This window comes from Musa acuminata, chromosome BXJ1-4, assembly GCF_036884655.1.
Source record: "Musa acuminata AAA Group cultivar baxijiao chromosome BXJ1-4, Cavendish_Baxijiao_AAA, whole genome shotgun sequence".
Classification (NCBI taxonomy): domain Eukaryota; kingdom Viridiplantae; phylum Streptophyta; class Magnoliopsida; order Zingiberales; family Musaceae; genus Musa; species Musa acuminata.
This window is the reverse complement of record NC_088330.1, coordinates 16,872,377-16,886,793: the sequence shown is the minus strand read 5'-3', so window position 1 is coordinate 16,886,793 and position 14,417 is coordinate 16,872,377. Positions and strand designations below refer to the sequence as shown.

At 43.1% G+C, this 14,417-nt stretch overlaps 1 protein-coding gene across 3 annotated transcripts; it reads left to right on the top strand.

Annotated features, from left to right (window-relative positions):
• Positions 1–11,565: 11,565 nt before the first annotated feature.
• Positions 11,566–13,760, top strand: LOC135649880 (cytidine deaminase 1-like). Of its 3 annotated transcripts, XM_065168822.1 has the most exons (3): positions 11,566–12,844; positions 12,944–13,204; positions 13,289–13,760. In XM_065168822.1, exon 1 carries the CDS (start codon positions 11,607–11,609, stop codon positions 12,708–12,710), a length of 1,104 nt encoding a protein of 367 aa, XP_065024894.1. In that variant the 5' UTR covers positions 11,566–11,606; the 3' UTR covers positions 12,711–12,844; positions 12,944–13,204; positions 13,289–13,760. The 3 variants fall into 3 exon arrangements, with proteins under 3 accessions (XP_065024894.1, XP_065024888.1, XP_065024885.1); XM_065168816.1 differs by having other exon boundaries at positions 12,984–13,760; XM_065168813.1 differs by having other exon boundaries at positions 12,944–13,760.
• Positions 13,761–14,417: the final 657 nt, after the last annotated feature.

Genomic DNA, 14,417 nt, shown 5'->3' with positions numbered 1-14,417 from the left:
TACCTGTTAGAACTCCTTCTAACTTAGTGAATTATTATATCTGTAATAATTCACTCGACTCATCGACTACGGACGTACTATGTCACTACACCGTAGTCCCTAGACGATACAGGGGAATCCAATCCATTGGACCTGTCCGTCCTCTATTATTGTGTACCTATAGTCCCTCATCCATCTAATATCCCAGAGACCGTATATCGAGCATAGTGCTGTCAGACCCATACGGTTTCTACTCGAGTCTCGCTCTAATCGGATTCTCCCAGAAAACTCTTTCTCTCTCAACCCAAATGACCCTGGTTACGGATTTATCTGAGCAAGAACACATGGGATATTCCTCTCATGACGCCGAGAGTGAATAATCCTTTATCAACACTCAATAGCCCTCGTAAGGTCGACTACTACTCCCAATGACCAATTATACTAGATCTGAGACAGCCAAACATATAAGTCTGATATCAAAGAGTGGAGCACTCATACAGGACATCCTTAGTGTCTCAAGTCTAAGGACCAGATATACCACTAGGACTATGGAATTATTGTTTAACAATAAAGCATCATGAGCTATCCAGCATTTCGTAAGTGGATCAATCAGTGAACTCATTCTTCAATGAGCACCTGTATTGTATCCCTAGTGTCCCCACACGAGCAGCTATGAGACCAGCTGCATCCATCATATGGGCGGGTATACAACACACCAGTATATTCGGTTATCATGATATCCCTCTCAAGCAACCTATGACCGGGATTATTTATGATATGTGTTTAAAGGTGAATCGATCTCATTATGATCTAATTTCCATTGCACAGATCCAAGGACATCACAATATATACATGCATATATGCAATAGTTAATATAAAGTGATAAATGCCAAAATATAATAAGCAAAAAAGATTTCATGTCAAGTCACACGGGCCATCACTCACGTGATTGGCTTGCTGGGCACCTATGACTAGTATGAGGGACTATAGGTACATGATAAGTGAGGATAGATAGGTCTAATGGATTGTATTCTCTTGTATCATTTGGGGACTACGACGTAGTGGCCTAATACGTCCGTAATCGACGAGTCGAGTGAATTATTATGGAAATAATAATTCACTAAGTTAGAAGAAGTTCTGATAGGTATGAGTTACAGCCAACTCGATATTGGGCCTAGAGGGTCACACACATATGGTAGGTATTGCGATGAGTAGAGGTTCGGATATGAGATATCCGTTGGAGCCCCTATCTTATTGGATATCCAATAAGCCCCTGAATTATTGGATCCTATGAATGAGATCTAATAAGGGCTCATGAGAAATTATTGGATAGAGATCCACTAATCTAAAAGGCTTGGGTAGTTGGATGAAGATCCAATATCCAATAGGGCAGGACCCATTAGGGTTAAGTTGATAGGGTACCTTTATAAATAAAAGAGAACTAGTGGTTCATAGGCTAGAGCCTTTCCTAGCCTCTCCGATTCTCCTCCCCCTCTCCACCTCAGAGTAGGTCTGAAGTTTTGAGGAGCATCGTCGCAGCCCTACTGTGTGGATTGCCGCTAAAGAGGAGGGTGCTTGACCTCCTTCACCCTCTCCTAGAGATCTACAGGGATTCAGGGATATACGATCTCCCTAGATAACACAATCTATCTCACACGTGGTTTTACATTTCGTAGATTTTTGCACACCAATTTTCGCACGACGACGAATATATCTTTGGGAATTGGGGATTTTGTTTTCTATTCTTCCGCTACGCATGTGATGTCGCTCGCAAGATTTCCTAATAGTGGTATCAGAGTCAGGTTGTTCATGCTAAAAATTGGTTTTAAACTCCATGTGTAGTGTTTTGTAGAAGCTTTTGATGTCAAAATCATTGAAGAAAAAGCGAGAAAGGCCAGCAACAGTTGTTGCCCTTGATCTGCAGTGCGCCTGCATCAGCTGGTCGGCGGGGCTGGTAGCTAGTGGGTGCCCCACCCGTGGGCGCTGTCTGCGGCCACAACGCCCATAAGGGCAGGCGGCGCCTGCGGGCGACCTGGCCACAAGGGCCGGTGGCGCCTACGGGCAACCTGCCCGCAAGGGCGGACGACGCTTGTGGTCGGTTTGCCCGCAAGGGTGGGTAGAGGTGCCGCGGGGCAACGGCGCCTGCGCGCTGCCCCCGCGAGCAGAGCCGCCCGCGGGCAAGGACGACGCCCCCCGCCCCTACAGTGGCTGCCGCCGGCTGTGTGGCGGTGGCGGCAACACAAGAGGGAGAAAGAGGGGATTAGGGCATCTTTCGGGCAAAAGATAGTTTTACCCCTCGGAATTTCGAAATTACAGATTTTGTCTTTTACCTAAATTACGAAAATTCCCCTCAGAATTCAAAAAATTCCCTACATGTCCTTGATTTCAAAAAAATTAATTAATTAAAAGTTTAATTAATTATTATTATTATTATTATTATCTAATAGTCCTATATGATGATAATTTATACATGTGATGTATGATATGTATATGAATAATCATGGACTATGTGATGTGTGTACTTATGATTATTATTATTGGGGCATGCGAGTTTCCATTTTATTTCTCGTTTATTGTTGTGCTTGTGTACCCATGATTAAGTTGTAATCACACGAGGAGCGCAGTGGGAGCATGGAAGTGATAGCGGGACCCATGAGATGGACGATCGCGATGCATGGAGATGCGTCGAGATGCCGACGAAATCGACGAGGACGAGATGGACGATCACAGGGCATGGAGATACACCGCTACACACATAGATCTTGATGTGAGTGATTAGGCCTATTGGCTCGGGCCTGATTATATTAGGTTGTGCTCCATGATTATTTGGTGTAATTGCTCGTGTGATGTGTGATTTTTTATACACCTACTATATATATATATATATATATGTGCATGCGATGTAGATATATATTAAATATGTATGTGTGTGACATATCATATTAGGAGATCAAATCAAAGAAACCCCTCTCTCGACAATATTAAGTTGTTAAACATGAAACAATTAGATTGACCCATGTGGCCTTCCATCGTTATAGGTTGGGACCAATTCTCGGTGTAGGATGAGTTGGTCGAGTCCCTCAAGGCTCACCTATATCGCAATTCGCTATCTTGCTTACGACATAGAGATGTCACTAGTGACTTGAGGACATGGTATGCTTGGTCGAGTCCCTTGAGGGTATATCATCGAATCAGACTTATCTTGTAACGATGGTGTTGACTTAACCGAACATCATGGTTGGTCGAGTCCCTCGAGACCATAGTGATTCGGAGGCCGAACAGGACGGGAATCACAAGGAGTTATGATCGGTAAGAGTTGCCTACCTTTCGGGCTTAGTGTGATTGGTCGAGAACCTCGAGGTTACACTAAGATGTTGATTGGATCCCAATCCCGACTAGAAGTCTGCTGGAGACTTTTGTTTCACGTGCTGAGGGTGTCGCATGACTTGCAAGTAAAATAGTAGAAGTATATTAAGATAGAAGTACATATCTTGATTGTTTATTTTTTATAAAATCTACATATTATTTATTTCTACTACATCTTTATTTTCAGAAAATGTCGCTTTCAAATCCCTTACGTTGCATACTTAATGTCAACTGCCTTACTGGTCCAAATTATATGGATTGGCTCCATAACTCGAGAATTATTCTCACTACGGAAAAAATCATGTACGTTCTTAATACAGTGATACCTACGCCCAAGGAAGGGGCAAGAAAGGATGAAATCGCTCGCTACGTGAAGTACATTGATAACTCTACTCTTGCTCAGTATTACATATTGGGCTCCATAACTCCTGAGTTACAGAGACAACATGAAAAGATGGATGTTAGATCCATTCTCCTACATGTCTGTAAACTATTTGAGGAATAGGGAAGGACTAAGCGATATGAGATATCCAAGAGTCTCTTCCGTGCTAGGATGACTAAGGGGACACTGGTTCAGAACCATGTCTTAAAGATGATTGAGTGGACAAAGAAACTCACAGGTCTAGGAATGGTCCTAGAGGATAACCTGTGTGTGGATCTTATGCTTCAGTCCCTACCAGATTTCTTTTCATAGTTCATAATGAATTTTAATATGAACAAGTTTGAGGTGACTCTCCCGAAGCTTCTCAAAATGTTGCGGGAGGCAGAGAGCACTATCAAGAAAGAGAAGCAAGTTCTTTACACCAATGAGAATAAAAAGATAAAGAAAGCAGAAAAGTCCCTTAAGAAGGGCAAGGGCAAGGGCAGTCCAAGTAAATCAAAAGTTGCTAAGAAAGACCTGGGAAAGCACAAAGGTTAGTGCTTCGACTATGGAAAACATGGGCACTGGAAGAGGAAATGTAAAGAGTATCTTGCAGAGAGGGAGAAACAGAAGCTTGGAGAAGCTTCATGTACATTCATGATTAGTCTCGATTTGTCAGACTCTTATGATAACACATGGGTATTTGATACCAGTAGTGTTTATCATATTTGCAATTCGTTGTATATTCTGACAAGGCCTAGGAGATTGGCAAGATGCGAGATGGACCTCAAGATGGGCAATGGAGCAAAAGTTGCTATAGTAGTTGTTGGCGAGGTCGCCTTACAGATTGCCTAGTGGAGTTGTTATTGCATTGGATGTATGCTATTTTATTCCTTATAATATCAAAAATATTATTTCCATTTCATGTTTGATAGTTAGTGGATATAAATTAGTTTTTTAGAACAATAATTGTTTAATATTATTAGATGATGAGATCATCACAAGAGGAATATTGCATAATGGTTTGTTTATGCTAGACACTACTCCACAAATCATGAATGTAAGTGTGTCTAAGAGGAAACGAGATGAGGTGAACAGTGCATACTTGTGACATTGTAGGCTAGGTCATATCCATGAGGGAAGGATTCAAAAGTTGCTAAAGGATAGATATCTAGATTCATTCGACTATGAGTCATATGCAAGCCTTGCCTTCGTGAAAAATTGACCAACTCTTAATTTAGTCGAATTAGAGAAAGAGCCACTGAACTATTGGAACTCATACATAGTGATGTATGTGGACCCATGTCAACTTATGCCATTGGTGGTTACTCATACTTCATTATCTTTACTGATAATTTCTCAAAATATGGACATGTGTACTTAATGAAATACAAGTCTGAGGCCTTTGAGAAATTTAGAGAGTATAAGAATGAAGTGTAGAACCAGACTGGAAAGAGTATGAAGACTCTTCGATCTGATCGAGGAGGTGAGTACTTAAGTATAGAGTTTAACTAGTTCGTCAAGGACCATGAGATTATATCCCAATGGACATCTCCTTATACACCTCAGCTCAATGGTGTATCTAAAAGAAGGAATCATACGCTGTTAGATATTGTATGGTCTATGATGAGTTTTGCTGACCTACCCATCTTATTATGGGGATATACCTAGAGACCGTAACTTACCTTTTGAATAGAGTTTCAACTAAGTCGGTAGTGTCTACACCATATGAGATATGGAAAGTGAAGAAGCCCAATCTTAATGTTGTTAAGATTTGGGGCTGCCCTGCCCATGTTAAAAGACACAACCCTAATAAGTTGGAATCAAGGACGGAGCGGTGCAAGTTCGTGGGATACCCTAAGGAAACTTATGGGTATTATTTCTATCATCTCAAGGACCAAAAGGTCTTTGTAGATAAGAGAGCAGTGTTCCTTAAGAAGGAACATATTCTTGGCGGAGATAGTGGGAGCATGATATAGTTGAGCGAGGTTGGAGAACCTAGCTCAAGCACCACTCTACAGCCCGAGTCTGTTCAAGTACCTAACACACAAGTTCCGACTTTACGTAGGTCCGATAGAGTTTCTCATCGTCTTGAGAGATATGTGAGACATATTGGAGGAGAGGATATTGAGGATATTAATCCTCAAACCTACGAGGAGGCTATTATGAGTATAGACTTCGGGAAGTGGCAAGAAGCCATGAATTCTAAGATGGATTTCATATACTCTAACAAGGTTTGGAACCTAGTTGATGCACCCGAGGGTATTGTACTCATCGGTTGCAAGTGGATCTTTAAGAAAAGGATTATAGTAGATGGAAAAGTAGAGACCTATAAAGCAAGGCTAGTGGCTAAGGGATATCGTCGAAGGCAAGGTGTTGACTATGACGAAACCTTCTCACCCATAGCCATTCTAAAATCCATCTAAATTCTATTGGCTATTGCAGCATACTATAATTATAAGATCTAGCAACCACATTCCTCAATGGCAACCTTGAGGAGGAGGCATATATGATACAGCCCGAGGGATTCATATCCAAGGAAAACCCAAATAAGGTGTGCAGGTTGCTTAGATCTATTTATGAACTAAAGCAAGCTTCTCAAAGTTGGAACATAAGATTTGATAAGCCAATCAGATCTTATGACTTTGTTAAGAACGAAGATGAGTCTTGTGTGTACAGGAAGGTAAATGAGAGGGCTATCACCTTCTTGGTGTTATATGTGGATAACATCATAATCATTGGGAATGATGTACGAATGCTATCCACAGTAAAGGCTTGATTATCTAGACACTTCTCCATGAAGGACTTAGGGGAAGTATCCTATCTTGGAGATTCAGATCTATAGAGATAGATCCAAGAGGATGCTTGGCTTATCCCAGTCTGGGTACATAGACACAATTGTCAAAAGGTTTGATATGAAAAATTCTAAGAGGAGTCTCATACTTGTGAGACATGGGATATCGCTTTCTAGGAGTATGTCCCCAAAGACTTCTAAAGAAAGGGCGAACATGGATAGAATATATACCCTATGTCTCAGCAATAGGGTCTATCATGTATGACATGCTATGTATCAGGCCTGATATAGCACATGCTTTGAGTGTCACGAGCAGGTATCAGGTGAATCCAGGCTTAGAGCACAGAAAAGCAGTAAAGTGTATCCTTAAGTACTTGAGAAGGACTAAGGATCTTTTACTAATATATGGAGGTAGTAGCCTCAGGGTTGAAGGCTATACAGACTCGAGTTTTCAGTCCGATATCGATGATAGCAACGAATTCGGGATATGTGTACACCTTGAATGGAGAAGTAGCATGCTAGAAGAGTTCCAAGCAAGATACTACAATTGACTCGACCATAGAGGTGGAGTACATTGCTGTAGTAGAGGCAACAAAAGAGGGAGTCTGGATGAAGAAGTTTATCACAGATCTGGGAGTCATGCCAAGTATTGAGGAGCCAATTTCAATAATATTGCGACAACTACAGGGCGATTGCTCAAATGAGGGAACCCGGGTCTCATCAGAAGTGTTCTGATGAGGTTCCAACTTATTAGAGAGATCATGACCCGAGGTGATGTAGTAGTGGAAAGAGTTCCATCCGAAGATAACATTACAGATCCACTAATAAAGTCATTATCTCATATTGTCTTTGAGCATCACAGGGGTCTGATAGGGATCAGACACATAGGTGATTGGGTTTAGGTTAAGTGGGAGATTGCTAGTCATAGGTGCCCTACAAGCCAATCACGTGAGTGATGTCACGTGTGACTTGACACGTAGTCTTTTTGCTTATTATATTTTGACATTTATCACTTTATATTGCTTGTTGCATATATATATATATATATATATATATATATATATATATATATATATATATATATATATATATATATATATATATATATATATATATATAGTAATGTCCTTAGATCTATGCAATAGGAATCAGATTGTGATGAGATCACGATAATTAGACTGATTCGCCTTTAAACACAGATCCTAAATAATTTTGGTCATAGATTACTCAAGAGGGACATCGAGATAACCGGACAGACTAGTGTCTTGTATACCCGTCCATATAATGGATGTAGCTGGTCTCATAGCTACTCATGTGGGGATACTAGAGATACAATACAGGTGCTCATTGGGGAATGAGTTTACTGATTGATCCACTTATAGAATGTTGAATGGTTGATGATGCCTTATTGTCAAACAACGATTCCATAGTCCCAGTGGTGTATATAGTCCTTAGACTCGAGACACTAATGATATCTTATATGAGTGCTCCACTTTTTAATATCAGACTTATAGGTTTGAATGTCTCAGATCTAATACAACCGGTCATTAGGAGTGGTAGTCAACCTTACGAGGGCTATTGAGTGTCGATAGAGGATCATCTACTCTCGGTGTTATGAGAGGAATGTCCCCTGTGTTCTTGCTTAGACAAATCTCTAGTTAGTGTCATTCGAATTAAGAGAGAAAGAGTTGTACGGGAGAATCCGATTAGAGCGAGACTTGAGTAGAAACTGTATGTGTTTGATAGCACCATGCCCGGTATACAGTCTATGGAATATTAGATGGATGAGGGACTATAAGTATATGATAACTGATAACAGACAGGTCCAATGGATTGGATTCCCCTGTATCATTTGGGGACTGCGGCGTAGTGGCCTAGTACGTCCGTAATCGATGAGTCGAGTGTATTATTATGGAGATAATAATTCACTGAGTCAGAAGGAGTTTTGATAGATATGACTCATAGCCAGCTCGATATTAGGCCTAGAGGGTCACACATATATGGTAAGCATTGTGATGAGTAGAGTTTCAGATATGAGATATCCGCTAGAGCCTCTATCTTATTAGATATCCAATAAGCCCCTGAATTATTGGATCCTATGGATGAGATCCAACAAGAGCTCATGAGAGATTATTAGATAGAGATCCACTAATCTAAGAGGCTTGGGTAGTTGGATGGAGATCCAATACCCAATATGGGAGGATCCATTATGGTTAAATTGAAATGGGACCTCTATAAATAGGAGGGTTTCAATAGTTTATAGGCTAGAGCTTTTTGCTTCTTCTCTTATTCTCCTCCCCCTCTCCACCTCAGATCAGGCTTGGAGTTTTGAGGAGCGTCATCGTATCCTTACTATGTGGATCACCGCTAGATAGGAGGGCGCTTGACCCCCTTCACCCTCTCCTAGATATCTGTAGGGATTCAGGGATATACTTTCTCTCTAGGTAACACAATCTATCTCACATGTGGTTTTCTATTTCGTAGATTTTTGTATACTAATCTTCACACGACGACAAACATATATTTGGGAATTAGTGATTTTGTTTTATGTTCTTTTGCTGCGTATGCGATGTCGCCCCCAAGATTTTTCAACATAGTATCATGAATGTTATACTCAAAATGATGTTAATTTTGGTATCATATATGAAGTGATGATTTGTTAACATGTATGAAGTGACAAAATTATGCATATTATACTTTAATGATTTGAAACTATGATGATGCACAATGTATGAAATTTTGATATGATATATTGCATTGATCGAAATTATTTTAATTGAATTTAAAAGTAAGTTATGATTCCTTTTGAATTCAAGTTTCCCTTATCTCGATATGACATATAGATAGGGAGAGTTAATGTTAACTCCGTCATTAATTGGTTGTCATCATCAAAAAGGGGGAGACTGTTGAATCTCATATTTTGATAATGAAATCAATTGATGAATTAATGATCTAATCTATATATTAAGATAAGTGATGCAGGACTAACTACAATCATGAAAAAGGTAAAATAATTAAAGAAGAATCAAATATTGGGCCGAAGTCGATGATAAGGCATCGGGCTGGATGAATCGGGGGATACACTGAAGGATCGGACGATGTAGTGAAAGCTCGCCGGAAGTTCACTAGGAGTTCACCAAAAGCTCGTCAGAAGTTTATTAGGAGTTCGTCGAAAGCTCGTCGGAAGATCGCCGAGAGTTTGTCGGAAGTTCACCGAGAGTTCCGATGAACAATTGACATGTCAAACAACTTAGATTGCTTATATCATAATTGTATTAACCTTAGCTATCATAGTTATGACTTTAATTTGAGTTAGTTTTAGGAAAAATTATACTAACTCAATTATGGGCTAACTAAGCCCTAAACAGGGTTGAATTGAGCCGGTTGGATGGCCCATTCAACCACTTGGAGCAACGTCAGGCGGTGGCACCGCCCAGACTAGGCGATGGAAGGCAGTGGTACTGCTCAGACTAGGCGGTGGTACCATCGGTAGTTAATGTTGCCAAGTGATAGTACCGTTCTATCAAACGGTGGTATCGTTAGAGCCTAGTCTCCGAGACTTTATCAAGTAGTGGTATCGCTCGAACTAGGCATTGGTACCATCCAGTACTGATGGTGGTGCCGTTAGTACCTCGAAAACCTGGGATAAGATACTTTTTGGCTTCATTTTTGAAGCCATTGAGGCCTATAAATACCCCACTCTTTCCTACATTAAAGAGCACGAAAGTGTGAATACAAATCTTTAGATTTTGGGTTGTAAAAGTATTGAAAAAGTGCTAAGTGTCCACCTCCTTCTTTAGCTTTGTGATCATTCTAAAAAAGGTACGAGGCTTGTAAAGGTTGTTTCCTAAACCTGTGAAAAGGAGAAAAAGTTATAAAAGGGTAGTTAATCTTTGTCCATTGAAGAAAGACCGTTACTGTACGTTGGTGGTCTCGATAAAGGAGGAATCTTGAGTGGACGTAGGTCACGATGAGCAAACCACTATAAATTTAGTATGCACCCTCTTTCCGCTCTTTATTACTGTTGTTCTCAGTTTTAATTGCTTATTACATTTACTTCCTACACTTTCGATATCATTTCCAATACAGGTTTCATCGAATCAAAATTTTCAAATAATTGAAGTTTTTCGAATCGACGTAATTTTTATCGTTAGCACTAATTCACCCCCACTCTTAGTGTCATCATGGCCTTAACACTCTCTAAATCTTAGGCCGACTGGAAATTTTCTCATGCATCATCTTGCATTTAACAAGGACAGTAATCTCTCATCCATCCTTGTCGAATGTCACAGCACTTGATGGCATCTGCGGTCGTAGGTTCCCGACTGAAACATCCATCCTTTCTTCTTTAGCTTTTTCGAACGCCAACGCAAAAAAAAACTAAGGTAAGAGAACAAGTTCTCAAGCAACCTTCATGGAAAAAGTACCCAGCATCCAAGTCGTGGGGCATTCCCTTCGCCCAACGACAAAAAAAGACAGCAATATTCGAGTATTATTAACAAACAGTGTGGTTGTGGAGACAAAATAAAAAGATAAGACGTGCATATTTTGAAAGAATTATGATAAGCATGCATGCTACAATTATTAGCGGAACGACCTAATATTCAATTATTCGAACTCACCACTAGGGACCGGACATCCTCACGAAAGCGGGAGCTGCGGCTGGGTATCTCGGCCGAGCCACCAATCGACGAAGGAAAGGAAGACTGCCTTCGTCACTTTCCATCGGTTGAAAGTACGGGACCCCATAAGAAGGATGCAGATTCCGTCTGTGCAAGTCTAAATACATCCCTCGGGCTCCAATTTTATCAAATATAATTACTAGTATGATTTTGCCTCAATCGTCCGTTCATTTTGATGAAAAAAAATAATAATAATAACAATAATTTTCTTAACCTTCCGATGCGGGGTATGCTTCGGTTGATGGCTTTGGAAATTGGAATGGTAAGAATCATGTTTCCTACAAGGTGGGCGGCTCGACCGGTGGTTTACCACGAAACAGAGCTCAACAATGGTTTTTTCTTCTCTACAATTTTAGTTTTGGTTGTTAAGGCCACTTTTTCCGTGCATTTAAATAGCATCTCGTCCTCCAAATACAACTGGCACATGCCCTGCCCTCCTCCCTCGCCTCTTTTTACCTCCCAGCTTGCAGGAAAAACCAAAGATACCAATCAGTTCCTTTCCTGCATCTGTACATTTCTCTCTGTCTGTGTGCGTGTGATTTCCATCCGATTCCTGATCGGCGAGCGAGAGGAGATGGAGGAGAAGCCAGCGAGATCGACGGTTGGAAAGTTCGTGATCGAAGCGGAGGAGGCGCAGGCGATGGCTAAGGAGTCGGGCGTCGCCGCCGTGAGGGAGCTCCTCCCCCTCCTGGTCCCCGCAGCCCAGCGGCTGGCGCGGCCGCCCATCTCCAACTACCGCGTGGGGGCCGTCGGACTGGGGGCCAGCGGTCGGATCTTCCTCGGGGTGAACCTCGAGTTCCCCGGCCTGCCGCTACACCACTCCGTCCACGCGGAGCAGTTCCTGATGGCCAACGCCAACGCCCACGGTGAGCCCAGCATCCGCTGCGTCGCCGTCTCCTCCGTCCCCTGCGGCCACTGCCGCCAGTTCCTCCAGGAGATCCGCGGCGCGGCGGAGATCCAGATCCTCGTCACCTCCGATGAGGATCCCGCCTTCCGTCCCCTCGCCTCCCTCCTCCCCCACCCGTTCGGGCCCCCGGACCTCCTCCACAAGGACGCCCCCCTCCTCCTAGAGCCGCACGACAACGATTTCGGCGCCCTTGATGCCACGGGCGTTGCCGTCGGCGGTGGGGGATTGTGCAATGGCATCGGGGGAGGCGGGCTGGAGCGTCGGCTTAGGGAGGCAGCGGAGGGGGCAGCGAGGTCATCGCACGCGCCGTACAGCGGGTGCGCCGCGGGCTTCGCTGTGGCGGACGGCCGGGGGAGGGTGTACTCGGGGTCCTACGTAGAGTCGGCGGCGTACAACCCGAGCCTGGGACCGGCGCAGGCGGCGATGGTGGCGTGCCTGGCGGCGGGCGGCGGAGGCGGAGGCGAGGGCGAGGGCGGCGGGTGGGGGATCGTGGCGGCCGCGCTGGTGGAGAAAGAGACTGCAGCGGTGTCCCACGAGGGGACGGCGAGGATCTTCCTGGAGGCGGTGGCGCCGGGCGCCCATCTGAAGGTTTACCGCTTTCGCCCGTCCGCCGCGGTCTAGCTATATCAGTGCTTTGGAGATGATGACGATCATCTATCCTGATGCGATGAAATAAATGGTTCAGATCGTGGGCAACGAGGGAACGATGTCGAATCGTCGATGCGTTGATGAAAAAATGTGTGCGCGTGTATATGGTATGATTGTAGTGGCAGTCCTAATAATTTTTGCGTGTAAAAAGGGCCTCTGATTTCTGAATTATCCTGTCACGGCTCGTTCTTTTTTTATCCTCTTAGGGTGACCGCCAGATCAATTGACCTTGAGACACCCTTGCAGCGATGAAGCTGATAGGAGACCATTCTAAACTTCAAAACCGAGAAGCTAGCTGAGGTGCCAAGGCCTCTCCCACTTCCGTTGACTTCCTGTTGAGTACTGGAATCTGGAACTTGGATGTCAGTCAGATGTGATTCAAGCTCCGCGAGGCCTGCTCGCCAAACACTAGAATTTGTGGTGGTACTCCCACGGAACGTTATCCCCTACGCTGTAGCTTTTTCAGAGTAAGAGACACTGGCAGGAAACTTTTGCTGTTTTTTTTTCTCTCTTAATTCTATGCTGTTCTTAATAAGCTACTACTAAATTAGTGACGCAGCCCTACGATGTTCCATGGGGTATACAAAGAAGACCACAATAAACAATGGTTATGCCGGTCATGCAGATGCGACCGAAATGGTCGATTAATGTTCCAACCTCAACGGTGGTAGCTGCTTATACCGATATTTAAGCAATTGAAGCTCGACCTTTAGATTGGCTGGAAGCCGAGCCCGTAATGGTCCTTCTCCCACGTCCCTTTTTGTTCTAATTATATAAGGCAGTGGTGCGCGAAACTCGAAAGGCCAGCTTCCGTGGAAACAGTAGGTTAAACAAGTCACGGAACAAGGGCGTCGAGTTGGACGATCGTGCTGCCGAAGTAGACGTAATGGTCCATCGGAGATATCAGAAAACTGTTAAGGAAAATTCTCCTCTTGAGAAAAATTCTTCCTTCTAAACATGTATAAATATGGAGTATTGTGAATTGTTTCAATCAATATAATCTTCTTCTTTCTATTTCATTTCTATCATGGTATCAGAGCACTCGTCGTGAAGGCCACTTCTAAACATTTGGAAGTAGACCCGTCTCCCCGCCGGACTCTATCGAATCTCGGCTCTTTCTCCTACTATCTTGTGGACCGTGACTCCATCTCAAAGTAGTGCGACGTTTTCCACGGACGTCCTCTAGGATCGTTGCGTCGGCCTCCTTCAAAGCTGAATAAGGTCCACCACGTCACGCCCTCTTCTCCTCCTTGCGCCAACGGCATTCTTTACTGTCGCCCTTTGTTAGGACTCTAGCTAGGAGAGTCCTAATTGAGAGGGACATTCATGTAAAACTGTTAGGACTCTAGCTAGGAGAGTCCTAAATGAGAGGGACATTCTGTTAGGACTCTAGTTAGGAGAGTCCTAATTGAGAGGGACATTCATGTAGGAGGTTTTTTCTTAGAGAAGAATTAGGAGTTGTAAGGGAATAGGAGTCTTGAGTAGGAGTCATATTAAGAGTTGGTTAGAAGTAAGAGTCTTAAGTAGGAGTCCTATTAGGAGTTAGGGTTTAGAAGCCCTATAAATAGCCATGTATTCCTCCTCTTTTCTCAAGCAATAGATGAATCTTTTCTGCAGCCTTTGAGCAGCAACTTGGAGGGAGGAACCCCTATAGAGTTCTAAGGAGGCCGATCCCCTAAA

Excerpts from the sequence above, each read along its gene's own strand:
- LOC135649880 (XM_065168816.1), top strand. The coding sequence starts at position 11,607 with ATGCCCTGCCCTCCTCCCTCGCCTCTTTTTACCTCCCAGCTTGCAGGA.